The sequence below is a fragment of the Zootoca vivipara genome, chromosome 15 (assembly GCF_963506605.1).
Source record: "Zootoca vivipara chromosome 15, rZooViv1.1, whole genome shotgun sequence".
In the NCBI taxonomy this organism is placed as follows: Eukaryota; Metazoa; Chordata; class Lepidosauria; order Squamata; family Lacertidae; genus Zootoca; species Zootoca vivipara.
In genome coordinates, this window is record NC_083290.1 from 34,109,511 (window position 1) to 34,136,129 (window position 26,619).

A 26,619-nucleotide genomic window follows, 5' to 3' on the forward strand; every position below is an offset into this window, starting at 1 on the left:
AGCTAATGTAAGTAAAGGAATCAGCCTTTCAAAGTTATTAGCACACAGAGGACCAACAAACAAGAACTATTAACCTTAAAAGTGCACCACTAGGCAGTAACGTATAGTAATAACATAGCTTTCCTTTTGTTTCCAGTGTTTAGGCTCTGAGTGTCATTGCTCGGTGCTCAGTTTAGCTTCTTGAAAACCACAAGATAATGCACAAGATTGTAATAAGAAACAATGTTCCTCATAACATGCCTACCATGTTCTCGCCATGCTCTCTATTTCTGATGTTCAGGGTGTGCGTGCCATTGCTTAGGTAGCCAAACTGGCAGTACCCACACATGGGAGAAAGGGGTCAGTAGTCAGAGGAATCATGAGGTTTGTCGAAGTACAAAAAGTATTTTGAAGAGGAGGGTCTTGGGTGGGGTCTCTCGAAAACAGCCCAATGAGGAGGCCACTGAACATTAACAGGATATTGGAGCAGGAGATGGAAAACCAGATGGAAAAATGGAGTTTCTTGCAACATGGCTATAGTTCTTTCTGAGAATTCACAGTGCTTCCTGGAGATCAACTCCATCACATTCACAATAGCTTGGCAGAGTAGCCCGAAGGAAGAGACCAAGAATTAAGAGACAATGACTTACCAAAGGTCAGTGGATTCATCATGCCTGTGGGGGGATTGACACCTTAGTCAAAACATTACATTACACTGCATTGGTCAGGGACAATGAGGTCAAGGGAAGGAGCCAACGCTTCCTGTCATCAACCGGCAGACTTGGAAAAAAAATCCCACCAAAAGCAAGCGTTTGAGTATGTGTGATGAGGCTGTTAATTTACCTCTTTGGGGTATCCAGAGGGATGCTTGTGTCTCTTGTAACAGCTAATGTCAGGGTAGGAGGAGAGAGGAGAGAACGACGGACTAGGAGCAGAGCCACCATCTACACTGTCCTTGAGACGCTACATTGTGTGGACTGCGTTGCTCTTACCTTTGATGCTCTGCATCCTCGCTAAGCTCTAGGTATTCGGCCACCTCCTCAGGGGTCAGAACCGTCTCCCCATCATCATTGAGAGATACAGAGATCGAGGCTGCAGAAAGACGGCTGTAAGGCAGTGTGGGGAAGGTATGGCTTTCTCCCAGGGACTCGCTGGTTGCCGGCAGGGAATCTTTGTCTTGTTTCGGAAGGACCAAGTCCATGGGAGGATCCCGGTAGCAAGTGCAGGTACACCTGTTCAAGTACAGAAATAATAGCCGGTGTGCTATGAGTGTCTCCAACCAAGAACTTTTCTTTCTCTTGTTTTTAGCCTGGTATAAAAGCTATGGAAAATATCAGAAAACAGCCATCCCTTGACTGCATTCCCATCATGCCCCAGATGCAGGCTTTGGTGCAAATATATGATTATCTGAAGCTATACAATAGTTCATCTTCATCATTGGTCTGACTGCAATATAAGCACACTCTGAGGCAAGAAGCTGGAGGAAAAAGTTATTCGGTTGTGCTGCTTAGAAGAATGGTTCCTGGTTGACCCGCTAAAAAAACCAGAAGTGTCGTCCTTATCCTCCATTCCTGATCCTATTCTAAATCAAGCAGGAGATCACCCTTTCCTGCCCATCACAACATGTGGAGGGACAGAGTTGAAGCAACCTTTTGCAGGTGGATTCAAATTTCTTCTAGCTCTGGTGTTGCACCAAAGGGATATTTGGTGAGGCCCTTTGGCAAATGAGGAGAGAATGGCAAGACTATGAGAGGGACCCAGGTGGCGCTGTGGTTAAACCACTGAGCCTAGGGCTTGCTGATCAGAAGGTCGGCGGTTCGAATCCCTGTGACGGGGTGAGCTCCCGTTGCTTGGTCCCAGCTCCTGCCAACCTAGCAGTTCGAAAGCATGTCAAAATGCAAGTAGATAAATAGGAACCGCTACAGTGGGAAGGTAAATGGCGTTTCCATGTGCTGCTCTGGTTTGCCAGAAGTGGCTTTGTCATGCTGGCCACATGACCTGGAAGCTGTACGCCGGCTCCCTCGGCCAATAATGCGAGATGAGCGCGCAACCCCAGAGTCGGTCACGACTGGACCTAATGGTCAGGGGTCCCTTTACCTTTTACCTTTTGGCAAAGGAGGAGGAGAGAATGGCAAGACTATGTACAGGCAGCATGTTCTGAAACCTGAGAAGTTCGGAAAATATCTTTGAGTTATTTCCCAGGGGAAATCATTGTTTCTCTGGGTTCTTTCCAATCTGCCCTGTCCCACAACCCCAACTTTTACCACTTTATTTGGGCAGAGGTTCTAGACCTGCCTGTCTTCAGCAAGGTCACTGCATTATATGCCCTCTTCAGACTATGCCCCCACACAAAATATGCTGGGTTTTCATGACAATTCCAACATCAGGAACTAGAAGCAAAATCTTAAATGGCCAGTCAATGTGCCACAATGACATCTCCCTTGGAGCAGATGGCTTCTCAACTGCAAGCATGCCTGGCAAAACCAATGGGTTGGGGAAACATCAGGGGTGGGGAGGACAGTTCAGCCAAGCTATGCCAACCTGCCCTGCAACTACGACATCAGGTGTCAGGAGCTGGAATCAGGCATAGGTCAGCAATAAAACAGTAAAGCATCTGATGTCAGTAAAGTTAACTCTTTATTCAAAGAAACAAAAAGGTCTAGAGGTTTAGCTTAGGTATAGAGGTTTAGCAACCCTTCCCAGTAGGTCTTGCCCAACGAGGCAGTTGCAAGGACTGAAGGTCCCCATCTTCCCACTGCTCTCTAAGGCTCCTCCCCAGCAGCCTAAAGCCCTGTTGTCTCTCATTGCTCTACTCTCTTTACCAGGGAGGAGGGAAGCTGGTTTCAGCAGGAGCGGGGGACTCCCTGGCTTCTTCAGCAGCCTGTCTCACCTCTGTCTCCTGCCCCCCCTCCTCTCCTGCCTCTGATTCTGGACTGCTCTCTGCCACAGCCTCTTCCTGCTCACTGAACCCTGTTGCCTCTTCAACATCCAACACCTCCTCCTTCCAGTCTGCTCCCTCTTCTCCCTCTGACCACTCATCCTCCTCCTACCACCAACCACCTGGCTCTGAGCCTTCTTCCCCTGGGGGTTCCCTTGGAGGTTCCCCAGCTGGTGCCTCCCACCACTCCTCTACATCCAGCCAGTCCATGAGATCAGATGTGGGGCAGGTAAAGGTCTGGGTCCATCAAAGGGGGAGTTGCAAGCACTGCTGCCCCATGCAGAGGGATTCGGCTGATCACTGGGTCTTGCCAAGTCCCTTGCAAAGAGCTCCACATGATAGTCGGGTGTCATGGAACATGTTGCAATGGGCTTTGCAGAGCCCAGCGACCAGCTGATTGCCAGGTGTTGTGAAGGTCTTTGCAAAGCATTTTGCAAGAGTATGTGGGCACTTGACATCATTGTGATGTCAGACAACTGGCAGGTGGGCAGCTTGACCCCTGAGGTGTGTAGAGGATAACAGTTTGACCCACTGGTCAGATCCAGGTCCTACCCCTGGGCAATACTGATGGAAACCCGAAACGTTTGCAGGCAAGTGCTGCCCACCTCTGCCCGCATCCCAGTACAGCAGTCTAGATTATGGCTGTTTGCAGTTTGCCCAGCATGCAAAGGCAGGCTATGACTGGGGAGCTTACTCCTCCTTGGTACAGCTCCAGGTTTCTAAGCGACTCTCCGGGTCGTGTCCATCTCTCACACCTCTGCCGCCAGGATGTTGGAGTGGTTTCAGTAAATGAACTGAGCCCATTTCCGTGCAGAGTGCTCCTCCATCACTTACAGAACAATTCCTCAGCCACCCCCGCCTCTGCTCAGCTAGTGACAGCACTCACGTCTTGCATGTAAATGGATGGAGTCTGCCACCTGCCACCTGTGTTTTGGATCCACTTTCTCCTACTTTGACAAGGTGTGAGACAGGAGGAGGCAGTGAAAAGGGGGAGGCAGGAGGAAATTGCTCAGCCTCTGTACGATGTTCCGAGCTACCGCTTGCAAAGGGGTGAACTTGCACACATCTGTATGCCTCTACCACAAATAGGGATGCTGGGGGCGTGGGGGGATCTGTCATCCCCTCCCCCAGTTTTTCTTGGATTCTCCTTTTTCAAATATTAAATTCAGTTTTCCACATTTTTACACCAGTTTGCTTTTTTTATATAAAAAAAAGTCCTCGTGAAAATTCATCAGCATTTTGACATTGAGGGGGCTGAAGACACCTCAGCCCTATAGAGTTGGCGCCTATAGATTGGCCACTGTGGGAATAGGATGCTGGACTAGATGGGCCTTTGGCCTGATCCAGCAACCTGGCTGATACATTGTGAGACATAGTTTATTTAAACATATACAGTGGTACCTCTACTTACGAATTTAATGTGTTCCGAACGCACATTCGTAAGTAGAAAAAAATTGTAAGTCGAATCCCATAGAAATGCATTGGGATAAAAAAATTGTAAGTCAAACAACCCTATCTAAAAATTCGTAAGTAGAAAAAATCCTATCTAAACCACATCCAAGATGGCGGACGGAGCTCCATTCGTAAGTAGAAACATTCGTAAGTAGAGGTACCACTGTATACAGCTTGAGCAACATGTACTGTTTTCCCATCTTATATTTAGGTCAACAGCAGCAGAAGATTCCTGCAGAAGGCAACTCAGCTGTATCTATGTCTTTGCCATTCCTCTCAAAACTGCTGGCTTTCTATCTTTGATTTCTGCTTCTACACACATCTGGTTCCACCCCTTCCCTGTCTAGTGAGAAGGAAAAAGATTGAGAAAGATTGAGTCATCTCTATCCTTCATTACACCTTCTTGAGCCACCTTTGCTCCCACTGTCACATCACCTGAATATTCCAGGCTTTCAACAGTCTTTCGGTGAGTTTTATGGATTCAGGGCAACCCACATTGACAGCTAGGGGTGAGGGAGAAATTTAACCCAATGGTGAATCTATCAACTTCACATTTTCCAAAACATTTTCACAAACCAAAACGCAGCCATCCTCCAAAATTCACACCTATGTGAATTTTGCAATGCAATTGCCCAAACAGTGTTTACAAAAATGCATATACTAGAGGAAAGCATGCATAACAATGCATAGCTTAGTGAAAATGACGTGCATAAGTGCCTTATATCGGAGGAAAATACGTACACATTAGTCAAAACTGCATACAAAAAAAAGTGTTTATCAGGACAAATTCACACTAAAATGCAGGTGGATTTCCATGATAATTTTTTTTAAAATTGCTGCAGAAATGTGGAGAACTGAATTTGAGACTTAGAAAATGAGAACCTGAGAGAAGCAAAATTTACAGCTCCTTCCATCCCCACTGACAGTTCTACTTACAGAATTCTCATTGAAAACCCATAATATCAACATATGTCTCTAACACTCCACTCTAGAGGTTGCTGGACTCCCATTAACCCTGACTGCAGTGAAAGCTGGCCCATTAAGACAGATGGGGCATGCCTCCACCAACCTTGGACTTGATTCCTCCAATGCCCCCTCCCCAACCCCCCTCCCCAACTTCTTACTTACAACTGGCCCTGGCTGTCAGCCTCCTCCGTCTCAATGTGTCCCTTGCAGAACTCAGCAGGGAGCCGGATGGAGACCCGAATGTGTGAGCTCTGCCTGTGGTTGCCTTGACCTTCTGTTGGCTACTGTACCAGTCCTAAAAGGGAACTGGCCACCACTGCCTAGCCTGCTTAGTCAATGATCATGGGTGAAGGGAGCTGGAATTCAACCACACATGGAAGACACCATGTTGCATGGGCGTACCCAGGGGGGCAGGGGGGCAGCTGCCCCCCAGAAGCTAAAAAGGAAGGGGGGGAATATATAAATTTTTCAGTGCAAAAAGTGGCCGGCGGGGAAAAGTGGTTGCGGAGAACCGCGTGACCGCTGCCTCCCCTCCGGGGGGGCATGGACATCATAGGCAGCCAATCGTGCGAGGAGGAGGCACGCATTCCCGCCTCTTTCCCCTCCCACCCGGCTCCTGAGCTGCTTTGGCGGGGAGGGGTGTGTGTGTGCGCGCGCTTCGCCACGGTTGCCTCCACCACAGGATCGGGCTCCGGAGCGACCGCTCCGCGCTGAGGAAGAAGAGGCTAGCTAGAGGAGCCTGCTGCAGCCGCTCCTCTCGCCCTCTTCGCCCTTGTACTTGCGGGCAAGTTCGGCGGCAATCGGTGGTCGCAACTTGGCGTTCGCAGCAGGAGCGGAGTGGAGTGAGTCTGAGGAGCGGTGGCAAGGGCGGGAGAGAAAGCGCTTGAGTTGTGTTGTGTGCGAGGGAGAGAGTGCGCACACGTTTCCTCCTCTCCGCCTCTCTCTCTCGGGGTGACATGGACGTTGACCACGCCTCCTGGGGGGATCCCGGCCACATCATCGCCAGACAGCCAATTGGGTGGCTGGGGGGCGTGGCCGGGCCCCGTGGCTTGCCTGCCCCCCCCAGTTTTGATCCTGGGTATGCCCATGCCATGTTGGCTACCCTTTGGAATAGATACTCAAGCATTTTGGACTAGATAAACCAATGGTCTGATTTAACGTAAGTTGGCTTAATATGCTACTAAGAGTACATTCTGAGAAAGGCAAGAAACATGAAGGAGGACTATCCATGAGGGTATTTCAAACCTCAGTGCCTCTTTGTCAAGGTCAAAGGCACTCTGGCAAGAGGTGCCTCCCTCTCATTGACCAGTCATTGGCTCTTTGTTCAATTCAGCATCTATCTGTTCATTCATTCATACTCATTTTCTCTTCCCTCAGAGCCAGTTACAAGACTTTCAGCTCTGGAAGTCAGAGCACAAAGCTTTGGGGGGATGCAAGAGGCTGTGGCCTGTTTTAAATGCTTAAAAAGGGGAAGAAGATTAACCAATGCTGAATCTGCTTTGGTAGTACTTGCTCCTACGTTAAGTAGTGCATTTGTATGCTATTGGCATGCCAACAGTTCTTTGCAGAAGTTCTTAATCTCCCCACAACTCCCAGAAGCAGAACTCTGGCCAACTGTGTTTCCCCTTTGTACAACAAAGGCTGTCCTCTTAGGAGCCATTTAAGGACTCCTATAAAGCCATTAAGTTGCTCTTTGTTTCATTACGAGAACATCTGAATTAACTGAGCAGCAAGGGAAATGTGGTTACATGCATACATTTCCAACAGGTAGGTTAAAAAACAAACTTGACTCTGCTGTAAGGTGAAATTCGCTTCGAGCAAAGGGTGGATAGCCTTAGGCTGGGATGTGGGGAGCTGAATGAGGCCCCCCAGGCTGCACTGTCTGACCACCAGGGCTCTCATCAGGTCACAGCCCTTGGCCAGGTCTGCTTTGAATCCTCCTTGAGTGCTTTTGCCTGGCTGGCTTGAACTAGACTAATGTCTCCTGCTTGCCTGCTGAGGGTATGGGGTATCTGGATATGGATGCCTCTGAATGTTCACGTGCTTGAGAAGGTAGCCAATCGTACCAAGGTAAGACTTCCATCTGCTGCTCCACCCACTTTTCTCTCTGGCTGTGCCCACCACTGTCATGTGGAGACTAGGAGGTTGTCCACAAAGGAATGTAGTCCGTAGGCTGAACAAAATAGGATGGCCTCATTTTCATTGGGAAAATGTTGGAGGATATGAAATAGGATGTCCCTATTTTCATTGGAGAAACATTGGAGGGTATGGAATAGGATGTCCCTGTTTTCATTGAGGAAATATTGGAGGGCATGGGACAGGATGTCCCTCTTTCATTGGAGAAATAAAGGGTATGGCATAGGACGTCCTTATTTTCATTGGGGAAATGTTGGAGGATATGGAATAGGAGGGCCCTATTTTTATTGGCGAAACGTTGGGGGGTATGGAACAGGATGCCCTCATTTCATTGGAGAAATACTGGAGGATATAGAATAGGATGTCCCTATTTCATTGGGGAAATGTTGGGAGGGTATGGAATAGGATGCCCATATTTTCATTTCAGAAACGTTGGAGGGTATCAAAAATGTTCCCCACCCTGAGTTAAATAAAGGACCAATGCTGATGCCAACCATGAACACTAGCATCTCGTTCTTAACCAGCTACAGAAAACATGGCCTAGAAGCATAAATATCTTCCTCAGCCCCTGATGGCTACTAAATAGTCAAGGATCACCACTAAGAAACCTAGGAAGCTACAGACCATTGGTCCCTCAACCTCAGTATTACATACACTGACTGGCAGCTACTTTCCATGGTTTCAGGAAATGGGGAAATGGGCAAGGTTTCCCAGCCCTGTCCGAAGGCTGCCATTATGGCCCTCCCATCACTAGGAGGAAAAGCATCTATCCGACTTGAGCATGTGGCACATGCCAGTAGTGATATGAGGCAGCGCGGGAAACATATTTGCAGCCTCTTCTCCCTTGCAAAACCTGCCCCGATCTCCTCTGCAACCAAATGTATTTCCAATAGAGCGGCCAATTATGGTGTAATTGCCCATAAATTTAGAATGACACCGATATTAGTTCATGCACAGATCCAAGGACAACGTTTTCTCTTCATAAATGTGGGATTCAGCGGGCAGCGAAAAGGACAGAGTCAGCTGATATTGCCCTAATGGATTGATTTACGTTCCTGGAATGATAATTGTCCATTTACTTAAATAGCTGGGCACTTGTTCAGAGAGGCCCGCTCTGTTAAGTGGGAAACTCTCTCTTCCAGCAAAGCAAGGATTCTCGGCATGATTTGTAGCTTTTTAAGTGCCAAGTAGGTAGAAAGTATGGTTGGAATTCATTCCCACCAGAACCACCAGTAAAGATTATCCATCATATCAGTGCCTGAGGACAGTATGCAAAAGCAGGTAGGCTCCCCTTCTCAGTGCCGGGGGGGGGGGGCACTGGGAAATTTATCTGAAGCACCTCGTGGCACTGGAAGATGAGTCAGCATGGAGCAGATCTTGATACAGCTGAAATGCACTACCCATCAAAAGGTGCGCAGATACAGGAAGGAATTCCTGGAGCCAGGCAGAGCCTGCCCAGGCTCCATCACTACAGTAAGTTGTGAGTCACAGTCTTGTGAGCTCAGGGCATAACTGTACTTGATGCTAATTGCACAGCTTGCTAACATATATTTGACTTTTCTTTATTCAGTTACAGGTAGTGATAACCCCCCCCCTTTTATCAGGACCTTAGTGCACAAGTTTAGGCTCCTCCCCCTTATGCTACAGAGTAGGGTGGGGAGAAGCTCCCATGGGTGCCAATGGGAGCTTTGTCTTTTTTTTTCTAGATTGAACTGCAGCACAGGGGGTCTCTATGGGGGCTGCTACAAGGAAGGATTAAAAGTCCCCTCTTTGCTTTCTGTGGACTTGATAAAATCAACTCCCTCCCCGCACCTGCAATTACAGAAAGAGAAAAGCACTGATGGGATTGCAAGCAATGCAAATGTTACCGTGTGAATTTAGGATCTCAAATAGCAAGTTCTGGACCCCAACAAAACATTATGCAAGTAGCCAGGGCTGCACAGACACCCCCCTCTCTTGTGTATCAGGGAAATAGCAGTCTCCTAACATTTCCATGTTTCCATGTGCTGCTCTGGTTCGCCAGAAGCGGCTTAGTCATGCTGGGCACATGACCCAGAAGCTGTCTGCAGACAAACGCCAGCTCCCTCGGCCTATAGAGCGAGATGAGCGCCGCAACCCCAGAGTCGTCCACGACTGGACCTAATGGGCAGGGGCAGGGGCGTACCCAGGATCAAAACGGGGGGGGCAAGAGAGGGGAAGAGGGAGGGAGGGAGGGAGGGAGGGAGGGAGGGAGGGAGGGAGGGAGGGAAGAGAAGGAAGGAAGGAAGGAAGGAAGGAAGGAAGGAAGGAAGGAAGGAAGGAAGGAAGGAAGGAAGGAAGGAAGGAAGGAGGGAGGGAGGGAGGGAGGGAGGGAGGGAGGGAGGGAGGGAGGGAAGAGAAGGAAGGAAGGAAGGAAGGAAGGAAGGAAGGAAGGAAGGAAGGAAGGAAGGAAGGAAGGAAGGAAGGAAGGAAGGAAGGAAGGAAGGGGTAAGAGAGAGAGAGAGAAGGGAGGGAGAGAGAAAAAGGAAGAAAGAAAGAGGGGGGAAGGAAGGATGGATGGAAGGAAGAATGGAGCTCCCATCCGCGCCCCCCCCCAGCTCAGGCTGCTACTCCCCCCCTCCCACGTTCCTGTCGCTGGCTGCTGCCGTGGAGGGGGTGGAAACAGCCCGATTTCCATAACCCGCAGTGACTTTTCCCCTTCAGTTTTTGGAGGGGAAAAGTGTGGGTTATGGTCTGTAAAATACGGTTTAAAAAATTTGCTTCTGGGGGGGGGGGCAGCTCCTGGCCCTCTCTGGGTACGCCCATGGTCAGGGGTACCTTTACCTTTTTAACAACACCCAGCATCCTTAACATACTACAGTTCCCAGAATTCTTTGGGGGAAGCCACGCGTATTTAATGTATAATGCAGATGGGGGCATGATACTGCTCTAAATGTATAATGCAGATGGGGGCCTTAGCAGTGGGTTTATTCTGCTTTAGGTTGTTCTACTATGCTTCTCCAATGCTAACACGTTGTTGCTGCCAGGGGCAATTAAATAATAATAATAATAATAATAATAATAATAATAATAATAATAACCAGAGCATTTGTGGTACAAAACAGTGCTTCAGCAAGAAGTTACCGGATCTGCACGGATTGGAAGCAAAGCCATGTGGCCTCCTCAAAACCTCTGCAGGCACCATCAGTATCAAAAGCAGAATCACACGCGGCTACCCCAAGAGCACCAAGAGAGCAAACAACCATGTATGCAAAATGAAAAGGGTGTCTGGAGGGACTCTATGATAATTCACAAAGGCATTTCGGACCCGCTCTTACACTGGCTGGGTGCTGTGATCTTGGGGAGCTTGAAAACCCGGAGGGATGGGAGGAGGAGGAGGCAACAAACCGGCACTGTTCTGCGAGGTGCCGCATTTTGAGAACTTTGAGGAGCTGTATGTTTTCAGCACCTTCTTCATCTCCCCTGTGGAGGAACACGAGGAAAAAGAAACAGTTAGTCATTTCTGACTCAGCCCACCACAACCCCCACAACAGTGGAAACCATGATATTGTCACTTCTTCAGCTGAAGTGCCCACCAACCTGCAAATTAAAATCCACTCCCCCCCTGGACAGAGGGTGAAGAAAGAGCTGTAAGTGGAGGGACCCCCCCCCCTCTCCCTATCCCTCAGACCCTCTGGGAAGCCTGCTGAACCTGGAACTGGATATGGAAATTGCAGCTGTGAGGGAGTAACATTCTCCTTGGGCCCGCCCATAAAAAGCAAGTTTAGAGTGAATGACTAGGGCAGAAGTTTTCAACCTTTTTGAGTCCTTGACCAACTACTGTACTGTACATTCTTTCTGCAGCTCCCCTGTGGGGAAACGTGCTTTGAGCCTCAGAAGCCCAGTTGTGCCACCCCTTGCCTGCAGAACTGGCAGTCCCTCACCCCTTTTCGAACACCCTCCTTGTGGAGTGTTCCCTCAGCCTCCTCTCCTCTCCCCTCTCCTTGAGAGTCCTCTGGGCAGCTGCTGCCACTGCCCCTGATCTCTGAGCTGCCCCCCACCCCAAAGACCCCACAGGGGCTTGGGAAGAGGAGTCCCCCAGCCTTAGAGGCCCAATGCAGACTGCCCAAAGGTGAACATGAGGCCAGCATCTTACTCACCTTGGGAGGCAGCAGTGGCGGCTGCGTGAGCTGGAAGCCCCTGCATGGCAGAAAGGCTCCCCTTCAGTGCCAGACACTCAGCTCCCAGGCAGGCATTGCACACAGCAAATACAAGAAAAGCCAAAATGCCCAATATCTCACTTGTCTGTCCATTCCCAACAGCAAGGGCTGGTAGGCTGGCTGACTGGCCTCCCTCACACATTTGCTTGCTTACTTTCAAGCTGCCTCAGCTCCTGGCAACCAGCACCCCCTGGCCAGCACCCGAGGCACCATTCACCTGGGGAGCTTGTAGCCAGGGCTGCTGCAACTTACAGTTGGGAGGCAGAGACATGAGAGAACATCAAAGGAGGGAGGGAAGGAAAGGGGGATAGAGGCCAGTGTTGCCCGCAGCACACCTGACCATCATTCAAAGCACCCCAGGGTGCCACAGCACACTGTTTGAAAACCACTGGACATGGGTGATGTCTGCTTTTTCCAGAACTCTTATTATGGGACTTTTGTGGGGAAGCGGAGAGTTTGTTTGGACCCTGAGGCTGAGAGGGAAAGGGTGTCAGAAGGAAAATGAATTGATATTGATTTGTATACATTGGTAACTTTGCATGAATGCAACATTTCTATATACAACTGTGTGCTTTTGTAATGTATTTTATTACATTGGCTGCCGTTGCTTCAGTTTTCTGTACACTGCGTAGATATATTTTAAATACATTAAGCAGTGTAGAAATTAAATCATCAATCAATAATCAATCACCCACTGGGAAAATAACCTTCTCGGTGGCTAAATTCCTCTTCCTGGCGCTCAAGTGTCGGAAACATATAATCGAATGTCTTGATGTGGGTTACCTGTAGGAGGTTTAGTAGCGCGGTCATACCCCATTTATGTATCCCTCTGATGCCTTCAGTTTTATATTTTTATATTTTTATGTATCCCTCTGATGCCTTCAGTTTTATATGTTTATCTTTGTATTCAGAAATGTTTTTTGTTTCTGACTATCGGTCGAATAAAGTATATTGATTGATTGATTGATAATCAATCACGGGGCACATTCCAAAGCCCATGAGTTGACTGGTCCACTACCACTCCTTGGAGCCAACTGGCCTGCTGCTTCTCTGCCTTTCTTCTGCTGCTAGTTTACCAGATCTCTTCAGGTGAGCAAGCGGCTGGAGGAGCGAGGACACAGAAATCTCTGTCTTCTCTCTCTCATCCACAGGAGAGGGTGCAAACTGGGTTCAGATGGCGACATAGGAAATGGGCGGTAGCAATAGTGGATGAGATGGCTGCACTCAATGGGAGGGGCTTCAACTGAGACCACCTTGCCTAAGAGCCAACCTGGGACTGGCACTGCTGAGGTCCTCTTGCGTAGCCCAGGGCAGGCCAAGCTTTGGCATACTGATGCAAACTGCTGACATCAACAACCCATGTCAGCACACCAGATCAGGGCTTCAAGTATGGCATCTGCTTGGCATCTGCAGAATTGGGAGAGGGTGGGGTTCCCAGACACTTTCCACAGTCTGGTAATTCTCCCCACTCCCTGCCCACCCCTGCTGCCTAAGATCCATGGAGGTAGACTCCTCAATTAGCCAAAACCATGTTTCATCCAGGGGGTTATTAGGTTGTTTTTGTTTTGATTATGTCTTTTGTGTTTTTACATTGTGATTATATCTTGTGAACCACCCTGAGATCCGTTGGTATACGGCAGTATACAAATTTGATAAAATTATTATTATTATTATTATTACTACTACTACTACTACTACAGTGGTGCCTCGCTTAAAAAATGCCCTGCTTAACTAAATTTCTGCTTAACGAAAGGTTTTTTCTAGTGGAGGTTGCCTCGCTAGATGAATTCGTTTTACGAAAAATTCGTCCAGCGAATCGCGGTTTCCCATAAGAATGCATTGAAATTCAATTAATGCGTTCGTATGGGCAAAAAAAAAAATTCAAAAAAAATTCAATGCATTCCTATGGGATTCACTAGATGAATTTTTCGTTATAAGAAAAGACCCGTGGAACAAATTAAATTCGTCTAGCGAGGCACCACTGTACTACTATTATTATTATTTCACCAGCACACCTAATATGAACCATGACAATTCCTCATTTCATGTTTTAAATTAGCACAATTCTCATGGGTTAGGGCAGGGGTGGGTAGTTTTCAGGCTTTGGGGATCTACTTAGCGTTTTACTAGAACCTCAAGATTTACCAACCAAAACCAAGCTCAAAAGACATACTATTAGAATAAAAGAACTGGGTTCCTCTGCACCTAGGAACTGGCTCTTGTCTGGCAATAAATCTAGATCGACCAGATTGATTGCAAACTGGTACCAATGGAGCCGTCCCAGCCCTAATTTGAGCAGAAGTGTGCATTTCGCATTAAGTCATCTTAAAGGTAACGGTAAAGGGACCCCTGACCGTTAAGTCCAGGTGCGGACGGCTCTGGAGTTGTGGCGCTCATCTCACTTTACTGGCTGAGGGAGCTGGCATACAGCTTCCGGGTCATGTGGCCAGCATGACTAAGCCGCTTCTGGCGAACCAGAGCAGTGCACGGAAACGCTGTTTCCCTTCCCGCCAGAGCGGTATCTATTTATCTACTTGCACTTGGACATGCTTTCGAACTGCTAGGTTGGCAGGAGCAGGGACCGAACGACAGGAGCTCACCCTGTCGCAGGGATTTGAACCGCCAACCTTCCGATCGGCAAGCCCTAGACTCTGTGGTATAAGATAGGAGCTATATTATGCCTATATAGGCTCTATGGTACTTGCATTCAATACGGTAAAGAAAAGAGCAATTCCGCCCCCCTCTTTCTCTGGCAGAAGCAAAGCCATCAGCAGAATTGCATCATTGGCCCTCTTATAGGAAACTAGAAATAATGTTCTCCTTGAATGTCTCATTAGGCAGCACCCACCAAACCTTGCATATGACAGCCAGATCCAATTCAGATTAGGGAAAACTTAATGTGTCCATCAGGGGGAAAGGGAAAGGGAAAAAAGACCAAGATAAACATTAACTGCCTGACAGGATCTCTATGGACAAATTGATTTGGCACTTAGTTTCCTGAGCTGCAGGGATGTGGAAAGGAGATTAAAGCAATAATGCTACCCAACGTCTATCACAACCAACAGGAACGTTCCCTCAAATTTCACTGTTTTTTCCCGCAGGTCACAGCAGCAAAGAGGGTGTCCAGGTCGAGATTCGTTTGTGAGTTCTGCTAATGTTATTCATAGACGCATGAGTAGGGCAGGAGAGAGAGAGAGAGAGAGAGAGAGAGAGAGAGAGAGAGAGAGAGAGAGAGAGAGAGAGAGAGAGAGAGAGAGAGAGACCCTGCTACAATTTATTATCCATCACTATTTTCTTGCTTCTCTCTCTCTCTCTCTCTCTCTCTCTCTCTCTCACACACACACACACACACACACACACACACACACACACACACTCCTCAGTCACATCAGTTTCCCACACTACTGACCTCACCTCCAAGACATATCGTGTCAAGAATAAACATTTGCGTTCTGTACAGCACCTAGCACCTAGCTAACTCTAAAAGAAAGGAATCAATGGAGTTTATGGAACTGGCTGAGATGACCGGAAGAATCTGCAACCGGGGAGAGGAAGCGACAGAAGAAGAATGGAAAGATTTTAAGTTATATTTTAAAAAAATATGCAAAAGTGATATATTAAGATCAGAATTAGGTTGTAAATAAACTGTGGAATCTATGAATATGTTAAATGAAAGGAGTAAAATAAGAATATACAAGGTGATTATAATGGTATAGAATTTGCTAAATTATAAATGTGCTAAAGAACCACAGGGGAAGGGATTCCGGAGGGAGTCCCTTTATACAATGTTAACAAACAAAGGAATAAGAATCTTTAATTGTGTGTTTCTCTTCTTTTATTCTTGTCTGTTTTTCATTTTCTTTATTGTATTGTTTCATACCTATTTTTGTATTTTGGAAAATTCTAATAAAAAATATTATAAAAAAAGAGAAAGGAATCAGGTTCCAATTGCTGGGAATCACACACGGGGAAAGTGCTGTTGCAGTCTGGTCCTTCTTATGAGCTTCCCACAGGCATCTGGAACTAGATGGGCCTTTGGTCTCCTCCAGCAGAGCTCATATTATGCTCTTCTCATCTCACGTGTAGTGACTTATGGCCTTTTAGGCCCCAAGCACAGGTGCATTTTAAACACTTTAATTATTGCTCAGAAATAATCTTGGATCAATGTGTTGCCACCACCCACAAGTTGTGCTACCGGTATTCCTCCTTGAATTTCCACAGCACCGCCCTACTCTGGGCAGAAGAGATTCTGCCTCTCCCCTACCTCAGAGGCGGACTCACAGTGTCCTGCAATTCCACAAGAAGCCTCCAGGCTTAACCTGTTATCATTGTCTTTGCTGCCTCCTCACCTGCTCTTCCCAAGGCCTTATCAATTCCACCCGACAGGAGAGGCACTGGATAGCGAAGGAAAACTGCATGGGTTAAACTGACGAGGCTTTCCCACCACATCTCAAGTTGGACAAGAACATAGGAAGTCGCCTTATATTGAATCAAGTCCAAAGCCGGCTCAAGACATTTTCTTGCCTGATGCAAAGGGACAAGAAGATGGTGCCACCTGTTCTATATATGGAAGTCAAACAGATGTTAAATGTTACTTGCACTAGGATGGCATCCTCTGTGGCACCCAAGGGCAGCAGGCTAGTTTAGGAGGTGGTGCAGGTCAATCAGTGGGGCACAAAGAGCTCCGTTCTCCCAGAATCTGCCACCAGAGGAGATTGGCTCACTCTGCCTAATGGTAGAGCCAACTCTATTCAGACCATTTGTCCATCTCTCTCAGCATTGTCAACAATGACTAGCACCAGCTTCAAAGGCGACTGTTTTTTACCCCAACTGGCAGATCCCAGAGATTAAGCTCGGGACCTTTTGCATGCAAAGCAAGGACCCTACTACTGAGTTCAAATTAAACTGTGAAAAAGCTATTTCCAAATCTGTACAACTCTATGGGGAAGAACAGCAGCAGGAGCCGAAAGATGCACATCAGAACAAATTAGTTTACAGGTGACTAACCCTCCCCGCCACCACAAAAAAAAAAAACACCCAAGGAGGTTGAAATGTAATTGAAATAGCCCCATGCCATTAAGCGATCTGAACACTGAAAAGAAACACATTTAAAACCACATTCTTGTCTTTCACACTTGCTCACCAACAGCAGAAGGCAAGCTTTTAAAACCAGGCTTTAAGTGGCATGTATGAACTCATCCTCTTCTCCAGGGGTAGGCAAGCTAAGGCCCGTGGGCCGGATGCGGCCCAATTGTCTTCTCAATCTGGCCTACGAATGGTCTGGGAATCAGTGTGTTTTTACATGAGTAGAATGTGTCATTTTATTTAAAATGCATCTCTGGGTTATTTGTGGGGTCTGCCTGGTGTTTTTACATGAGTAGACTGCGTGCTTTTATTTAAAATGCATCTCTAGGTTATTTGTTGGCCCACATAGGAATTCGTTCATTTTTTTCCCTTCAAAATATAGTCCAGCCCACCACATGGTCTGAGGGATAGTGGAACGGCCCACGGCTGAAAAGGGTTGCTGACCCCTGCTCTTCTCTATGCTGCTAGCAATCAGAGAACTAACTTTTGGCATCTTGCTACATTTCTGTTCTCCCTGGACTGTAATGTTTGGAGGTGCTGCTGGCCGTGATTTGTAGAGTCCAGTGGGGAGATGGGCTTGGGGCAAATTGCATGAATCATATACTTCCTCCACGTAATGTAAAATATTGATCTTGAAAATGGGCGCACTGGGGACAAGGATTCGGTTTAGCTTTCATTCCCAACTTACTACTTTTCTGTGTGTGGGCATCTCTGCCCGCCCCCCACCACTTAGGGAGGGATCTTCAAAACAAGCAAGCTCCCACCTGTAACCTGAAAACTGGTATAATCTATGAGAGGCTTCATCACTGGCAAATTCTAGGGTCCCCAACTACACATACATTTTAAACAGTACCTTACCACTTTAAACAGTCAAGCCACCCCTCCCCCAGGAATCCTGGGAACTGTGGTTTCGTAAGGGAGCTGACAGTTGTTAGGAGAACCCTATTCCCCTTACACAACTACAATTCCCACAGTTCCCCAGGTAAGGAAAAAAAAGGGTAAAGGACTCCAGTCAAAGGCAACTATGGGGCTGTCTGTTTACCTTCCTGCTGCAGTGATGCCTATTGATCTACTTGTGCTGGTATGCTTCAAACTGCTAGGTAGGCAGAAGCTGGGACAGAGCAACGGGAACTCAACCCATTGCAGGGATTGGAACCACCGACCTTCCGATCGGCAAGCCCAAGAGGCTCAGTAGTTTAGACCACAGCGCCACCCACATCCCTAGTTCCCAAGGAAGACTGTTAAACCACTATGACAACTGTAGCTCTCTGAGTGGAATAGGGGTCTTCCAAACAACTCTTGGTGCTCATATCAAACTACAGTACCCAGTATCCTTTGGGGGGAACCCACGACGGTTTAAAGTGGTATGGTACTGCTTTGAATGTATAATGCAGCAGGGCCTGAGCTGAAGATATAGGTTGGCCGTACACAGTTCAGGACCTCAATACCTCCAGGATCGCATCTCCCCATACGAACCAACCTGGACCCTGCGCTTGTCATGTGAGGCCCTTCTTTATGTCCCCCATCCCAGACAGGTTTGGAGGGTGGCAACCAGAGAACAGGCCTTTTCTGTGGTGGCCCCTCAATTGTGGAATGCCCTTCCAATAATCTATGGCCTGTGAAAGTGGGGGGGTGGAGAGGACTGTTTTTAATAATAATAATAATAATAATAATAATAATAATAATAATAATAATAATTTTATTATTTATACTCCACCTATCTGGCTGGGTTTCCCCAGCCACTCTGGGCGGCTTGTAGTGATGATTTTATCATTAGGCTGTCAGTATACTTATTATTATGTTTTTATCATTGATGTCCTGTACAATAATGTGTTTTTAATGTTGTATGCTGCCCTGGGATCTTTTGATAAAGGGTGGTATATAAAGTGAAATAATAATAATAATAATAATAATAATAATAATAATAATAATAATAATAATAATGGCTTCCAGGCCAGGCAACTGTTCATGCAACAAAAAAAACCCTGTCATAATCCATACTTAGACAGAAACCCTCCAATTCCTCTCTTGTCCCCCCCCCCTCCACAATGTCCAATTTACCCACATAACCTCTTCCTTGCAGACCCTGCCTCATGAATAACTGAGAAGGATTTATGGGCATGGGGCACCAGGGAGAGGGTGCGGTGGAGGCCGAGCGCACAGTTTGCAAAGAGAGGCATCCTCAGCAGTCCCGCTGCCTCATTAAGCCTTTGAAAGGGGCTTCAAAGAAGAAGTCTCTGTCCTCGAGAGCCAGCTTGCCGGCTGGAGGCTCATCTGGCAACGAGGCTCCCTTAATAAAAACAATGCAAGCAAAGCTCAGGCGCACATCCGGGAGAGAGCAGAGATTTACCACCAGAGCCGGCCATAAACACACAGTTCAGGCTCAGACTAATAGTCTTATCTCTAGCTCTGGGAGCCCTCGAAAACCAAACATCTTGGAACGGGCGAGCATCCCCTAAGGAGGTGCGGGCAATTGCTAGGCGATGTGTTCAAGCTCAGTCCCTCATGCTTCCCGCTCCTGACTTTATTTATTTAGACGATTTCAAGGCCACTGTTCAGCGAGGATCAAAGGAGAGAGAAACTGTGGCTCAGAGCTCCTCGTACATGCTTGGCGCATGGAGCTGGCCCAGCAGAGGGCACCATGGCAGGGGGCGAGGGAGGAGTAGATGACTGGTGCCCAAATGGTGCAACAAGGCTTTTTAAAGGGTTAGGAACATGGGAAGCTGCCTTTATAGCAAGTCAGAGTATCGCTCAGATCTTGCTCAGTATAATAAGTGGCTCTCCAGGGTTTCAGACAGGGAATGTTTCGAGCCCTACCTGAAGATACTCGGGATTGAACCAGGGACCTTCAGAATGCAAGGCAGAAGCTATGCCACTGGGTTGTGGCTCTCCCCGTATGTGTTGGTTCCTAGCAGACCCAGGTCCCTAACAGACCCTCCGTCAGGTCTGGGTCCATGGGCCAGGACTTTTTCTAAGCTGGAACTCAGTTCTGGCACCTTTTAGGTGGGTCCCATTGCCGTTATAAAGAGAACAGGGGAGGTGTTCATGGGGAGTTCCATAACCTCTTCTTCTAGAAAAAATATCACTGTATGGAACATAGGGGACACCCCTCTTTTGAATGCCCCCTCCCCCAGGGCCAAACTACATGCAGTGCGAAATGCGTCATAGCAGGCATGGGTCCTTTTCATTCATAAGGGATGGTCCTTTTCATTCATAAGGGAGGAGAGGCTTAACCATTTCCATTCTGAGCTGTGGTGCCATTAAAAACCACACACAAACACACGCTTATTAGCGTTAAAGGAAAATCTCCCATTGGCACAAGCAACCAGGGTCATGCAATGACGCATCTGTTCAAAACTATAGCACTGCCCTTTGAAATTAGCCTGCCCAAAGGTCCCAGGATGGCAGAATATGAGCATCACGTTATAAAGGATGCAAGGTTCTACAGGCCGAAGCACAAGGAGACCTCAGGCCTGAAATGAGAGCTGGGCACCAGAATGCAAAAGCATTAGCAATACCAACTGTTCTCCAAAGGAAAGCTCCATAACTCCAGAGCTAACATGAAGCTCTGCTGCCCTCTCCTGGGATGTTAAGAGAGATGCTATGCAATCTGAAGTAGAGGCTTAAACAGGAACGTCCATGGTATTGCCCACCTCTGCCAGGAAGAGCCTTATGCTCATGAGGGATTTCTCAGCGCGTAGTTAAACTATGAAATTCCCCTCTGCAAGGTGTGGTGATGGCTTTAAAGGGAGAATAGGCCAATTCAGGGAGGATATGTTTTATCAATGACTTATGGGTCGTGGGTACCATGCCACTGAATTGCAGCTGCTGGGGAACAGGAGTGGGAGAGGGCTTCTCGGAGGCCCATAGGTTGCCGCTGTGAGAAACAGGATGATGGTGGGTCTTTGGTTTCACCCAGCAGTGTTCATCTGGGCAATCTTTTGAGGGTCACGTGCGAGAGGCAAAACTATATGTGTCAGTCTGTCTTTGTACATTAAGCTGGTTTTTACACTCACACACAAACTATCCTCCAACCAAACAAGCAAAAGTTCACAGACACATTCCAGCTGGCAAAATCACCAAAGATGTGAGAAGTAGGGCCCCTGAAGGATTTGGCCAGGAAGGGCCAGATAGAAAGCCCTGGAGGGGCACCTTTACCCTAGCCCTGAGGCTGGGCCTGAGATTCCCCGCCTCCTCCCAGTCTTCCATAGTCTTCCATTTCCATTACACCCACTCATGAGATCCCACTACATGGGAAATTGATGTAGATTAACCCATCCAGGCACAGTTACTGTGGACAGCTTTCAGGAAATGGGAGCTTTGAACTGGAGCAATATTGACTTTGTGGTGTTCCACCTTTCAGGACTGCATCCTGAAAAACTACATCCTTAAAAACCAAGGGCTATTCCAAACTCAAAACTATGTTTTTAAAGTGCAGTTGTTTTCTAAATAACTTTCCCATATTTTCGACAGAACTACATCTCGAGGTCAGGTGGACAGATTTCGAGTGTGTCGGATCTGCTATAACCCCGAGATCTATCAACCAGAACCAGAACCAACCAGAACCAAAGACAAAAAGCATCCTGTTAGAATTAAGGAAGTGAGCACATTCCGAACCTAGGAATTTATTTTTCAGTTCCAGAACTGAACTGAGCTTACAGTCCAGTTCACTACCGATTTTAGCTTTCTTCATTTCAACAGCCCAATTTTGGTTGGAAAAGTCATTTTGTTGTTACTATTGTTAAGGGAGTCAGAAACCACTGCCAATCTACAGCAAATCACCCTGGGATCTGCCAGTAGATTCTGATCTACTTTCTATGCAACTGTTCCCAAAGTAATAGGTGCATCATGGGAGAAGGGTTTTCAGCTACCTCGTCCCCTGGCTTTGGAACCCTTTTAAGAAGCTGCTTCAGAAGAGGGACTGTAAGCAACACTATGGGAGGGTGTTTCTAGGACCAAGGGAAACCTGCTAAGCTCCTTTGTTATTTTTGTCACTACCAGGAAGTGCAAAGTTGTTATTATAATCTTGTTATATTTATAGAACTGAAAAGTTGTTTCTTTATACATTGTTATATTTGCTATTATGTTGTCATTTTGTTATGTTATTAAGAAATGGTCTTCCAATGGTTGGTGTTGAGATGTCTCCATGTTTCGTTTGTCGTAAGCCATATTGAACATGGTTCTTTTTATAAATGTATAAGATGTTGATAAACTAGAAGTTGAGGAATGAGGAAATTAAAGGTGTTATGAGAAAATGGAACCAAGACCTAGGTTATATGATTGAATTTAAGTATCTGTTTGTAAAATATTAGTCTAACAATGAGTGATTTGCTGTTATCCTACACACACACACACATTCTTTTTTTCTCCTTTTCTTCTCTTTCACACTTATCCTTTCTTTTTACTTCTATATTATAATTTTACTTTTCCTTATTAATTTTTGATTTTTTTAATTTACTTAATCTGTTTTACAGCTGTAAGTTTTGTTCTAATTGTTTGTGTATGCAACATAATTCAATAAAAAAGAAAGAAAGAACATGGTTCTTTTTGTATGAAAATGAAAGAATGAAGGAAGGGTAGCAGCCTAAGCTCATCCTACTGAACTCACTAAGTGAGCATGCAAAAGGACTGCACTGTTAGTCTGGATCCAACCCTAGGTTTCTAAGAACATTGCCTGTATTTGAGTTTCTTCCTGATGCTCTGTTTTGCCCCTTGCTGCTTCTCCTACCATGAGTTCTCCGGTGCTTCCCAGAGCTGATACGAGAGCTTGTCTGGCTGCCCTGGCTGCTCCAGTCTGCCGAAAAGCTAGATGGCTGCGTGGGCGTGCTGTGTGCTTGTTGTAGCTCTGGAAGAGATAAAGACATTGACATGTGCAAGTCAGATCAGCCTTGATTCTCATTACAACTAACAAAGGAGATAATTGTGACACACTATATAGTCTTCTTTCCCAATAAGAAATGCCACTTTCATATTTTTAAAATTGTTTTAGGAAACTGAGCCTGTAGTATTTCCCATCCAACATTTTCTTTCAATCCTTTTGTTAGTGCATTTGTATTGTTGCAATGACTGGACAACCATCTTTCACTATGAAGATTGCATGTTAATGGATCAAAATGGCTGGTTGATTATTTATCGTGGGGGCTAATAGTTGGGAGATCTTTGTGTGTGGGAAAAACTGCATTTTTACTGAAGACTTGAGGTGGTTTCAGAAGTGTGGTGTGTGTGTTTTTAACTTATTACCAGTGCTTTTTGAAAGGAAGGAAGGAAGGAAGGAAGGAAGGTGCAGGTACCTTGAAGTTGCTACAGTAAGTGTCACACTTTTACCCCCCAGAAGAAGAAGAAACACTGCTTATTACAAAAAAGAGGATATGTGTTTGCATAAAATTGGCATATGCCAATTTAATATGTATAGAAGCAAATTTAGAAATAGCAACTGTCAGTCGCCTGCCCAGGAGCTACCCGATGACAGGCACTTTTGAGGCCCCTGCTATCTCTTATTACAGTGGTACCTCTACTTGCGAATTTAATGCGTTCCGAACGCACATTCATAAGTAGAAAAAAATTGTAAGTCGAATCCCATAGAAATGCATTGGGAGAAAAAATTCGTAAGTCAAAGCAACCCTATCTAAAAATTCGTAAGTAGAAAAAAATCCTATCTAAACCGCATCCAAGATGGCGGACGGAGCTCCATTCGTTAGCGGAAACATTCGTAAGTAGAGTTATTCGTAAGTAGAGGTACAACTGTATAGCTCTTTATCTCAGAAAACCTTTCTAAGAGAGAAGAGATGGGGAGCCTGTGGTCTACAACTCCCATCATCCACCATGACCATTGGCCATACTGGCTGGGGCTGATGGGAATCGGAGTCCCACGACACCTGGAGGGCCCAAGGTTCCCCATCTTTTTAACAGAGGATGTAGGAACAGATGGCAGGGCCGGCCCAGGAAATTTTGCTGCTTGCGGCAAAAGAGAAAATGCTGCCCACCCCCAGCTGCCAGTGGTCCTCCACCCTAGTGCCCCCCTGATGTTGCCACTGACGACACAATGACTCCTCCGCTGTGCCCTGCCCCCACCAATTCTGCTACCTGAGGTGGCCCAGGGGTGCCCCAGCATGCTGAAGGTAGCAAGGGAGAAAAAAGGGGGGGCTGGAGAGGAGGCCAGTTGAGGGACCAGTGATGTAGGAGGAAGGGGCCTTCAGTGCACATTAAAACCTTCCAGGGAACTAGAGAGGTTTTTTCACAATTGGTTCTGGAGGCACAAGGCCTGATTTGAATGCTAAGGCCAAAGTTGTGGAGGACCACATGGATACCGAGTGAAGCGATGGAGGTGCCCCCCCCCCGGAGCTGCCAGGCTTGTTTCCCAGCAACCCCACCCGCCTCGTCCTCAGCAGAGAAGGCCACCGTCTATGCATCGCTCCCGGCAATTAGCAGCTTCAGCAAGCAAATTAGGTTTTCTATTAGATTCTGCGAAAGTCGCGGCATTCAATTTGTACCTGAACTTTGCAGATGATTCAATTAGGGCCTCCTGAGAACCTCAGCATCCCTGGAGGGCAGGGAGGGAGGGCAGGGAGATGCCGGCATCATGCAGAGGAGGGGCTGAGCTAAGGCTGTTCCCCCACTCCCAGGAATCCGTGTGACATTTAGAGGTGGACAAATCCCTTATCTCAAGACTCAGGACATTGGAAGCTGCCTTATTCTGACGTTTGGTCTCTCTAGCCAGGGATGGGGAATCTGTGGTCCTCCAGATGTCATTGGATTCCTACTCCCATCATCCTTGACCATTGGCCATGCTGGCTGGAGATAATGGGAGCTGGAGTCCAAAACTTCTGGAGGGGCCCAGATTGGGAAGATCTGTTCTGTGGCATTACTCTGGATGCGTATGATTGTGGCTACCATTGTCAAATCAGGGTGTTACCACGAGGAGTAGCCCTATGCAATTCTAGGCATGTCCGCTCAGATGTGACCCGCATGGAATTCAGTGGATTCAGGGAGTCTATATAGGATGGCAGCCTAAGTTCTAAGGCTGAGATGGGGAACAACAATCAGGGTGGGGGTGGGAATTATACTCCAACAGCATTGTCAGGGTGGAAGACAAGTTCTCCTTCCCCGGGCTCAACTGAGAAACATTAACAAATTGTAGAGTGGGAAGAATGTGGAGTGGGTCAATATGCAAAATTCAGAAAGGCGTCAGCATGCCAGGGGACTGGTGGTGGTGGGCTTAAATACACACCTTTTCCCCTCTCCGCAGTTCAGGCACCACACATTCACAAAGCCCAGCCTTACACCTTTAAAACTATCATCTTCACTATTTATTTGATTCATATACTTCCCTTGACCAAAAGATCCCAGGGCAGTGTACAACATTAAGAACACATTTTCAACTGCATTTTCAATTGTGTGTGTGTTTTAAAAAAAGTGTTTTAACTGTTTTTATGTGTTTTGGTGGTGGTGGTATTTGGCTACGTCTGTTTATATTTTGATGATGTATTTTGTGTTTTTATGTTGCCATTTTATCTTGTGAACCACCCTGAGATCTGTGGATATAGGGCAGTATATTATTATTATTATTGTTATTATTATTATTATTATTCAGTGCTTTTTTCTTTAAAAATATTTAGGGGTACTCTCATTTTCCTACTCATATTGAAATACTTCCCCTCAATGAGGCCAAACTTAGATTCACAAAATGTTTAGGGGTATGCGGACCCCAGACAAAAACACTAATAATAATAATAATAATAATAATAATAATAATAATAATAATAATAATATGGAGCACCGATAATAAAAATGTAATATAAACATAATAAAAAGTATAATGGCAGTACCCTGCACTAACTAAACAGATTGTGACCTACGCTTTTGTGCACCAGAATCCACTTGAGATGCATGCTGTGATCTATAATAGATGTAATAGAATATCTGGAAACCAAGATTGATAAGCCAGCGGTGTTAATGTTTGTGGATGCAGAAAAAGCTTTTGACAACATATCTTGGCAGTTTATGAAGAAGAATCTGGAAATGATGGGAGTAGAGGGATCTTTTCTGAACGGAATCGAAGCGATATATTCGGAGCAAAGAGCAAAATTGATAATAAATAACACATTAACAGAATATTTCGACATCACAAAAGGTACAAGACAAGGATGTCCATTATCGCCATTATTATTCATCATGGTCCTGGAGGTATTATTGAATAGATTAAGAGAGGTCTCACTGATTAGAGGAATTAAAGTTGGTGCCAAACAATTTAAATTGAAAGCTTTCGCAGATTATTTAGTTTTGACATTGGAAAACCCCAACGAAAGTGTTGCAGAAGCTATAGAGGAAATTGATAAATTTGGACAGTTGGCTGGATTTAAGCTGAATAGACAGAAAACAAAAATAATGGTGATGAATATGACGACTGAGGAAAGGGAAGAAATCCAACAGAAATATGGAATCATTGTGGTGAAGAAAGTACAATACCTGGGTATATGGATGACAACAAAGAATATCAACTTATACAATGATAATTATGAACTAGTATGGAAAGAGGTAAAGAGAGACATGGAAAGATGGACTAGAATGAAGCTGTCATTCCTGGGAAGAATTGCAGCAATTAAGATGAACGTGCAACCCAAGATGTTATTCCTATTTCAGACTATACCTATAATAAAAGGCACAGGACAAGTTAAAAAATGGCAAAAAACCCTGATGAGATTCGTCTGGCAAGGGAAGAAACCAAGAATAAAATATAAAATTATGGTGGACAAAAAAGAGAGAGGTGGCTTCTCTATGCCAGATTTGAGATTATATTATGAGGCGTCTTGTCTGTGTTGGTTAAAATAATGGATAACACTGAGTAATACTGACTTGTTAGAAGGATTTAATAACAGATTTGGGTGG

The 26,619-nt window shown here is 46.2% G+C and overlaps 1 protein-coding gene across 2 annotated transcripts in view; it reads right to left on the reverse strand.

Annotated features, from left to right (window-relative positions):
- Window positions 1-26,619, reverse strand: part of ROBO4 (roundabout guidance receptor 4) — an 89,677-nt gene that overhangs the window by 26,585 nt on the left and 36,473 nt on the right. For both annotated transcript variants that reach the window (XM_035139647.2, XM_035139646.2), the window contains exons 15-17: window positions 22,463-22,579; window positions 10,768-10,912; window positions 972-1,211 (exon numbers count right to left, since the gene is read on the reverse strand). In XM_035139647.2, the coding sequence (XP_034995538.2) occupies window positions 972-1,211; window positions 10,768-10,912; window positions 22,463-22,579 (502 nt within the window). The remainder of the gene's footprint in view (window positions 1-971; window positions 1,212-10,767; window positions 10,913-22,462; window positions 22,580-26,619) is intronic.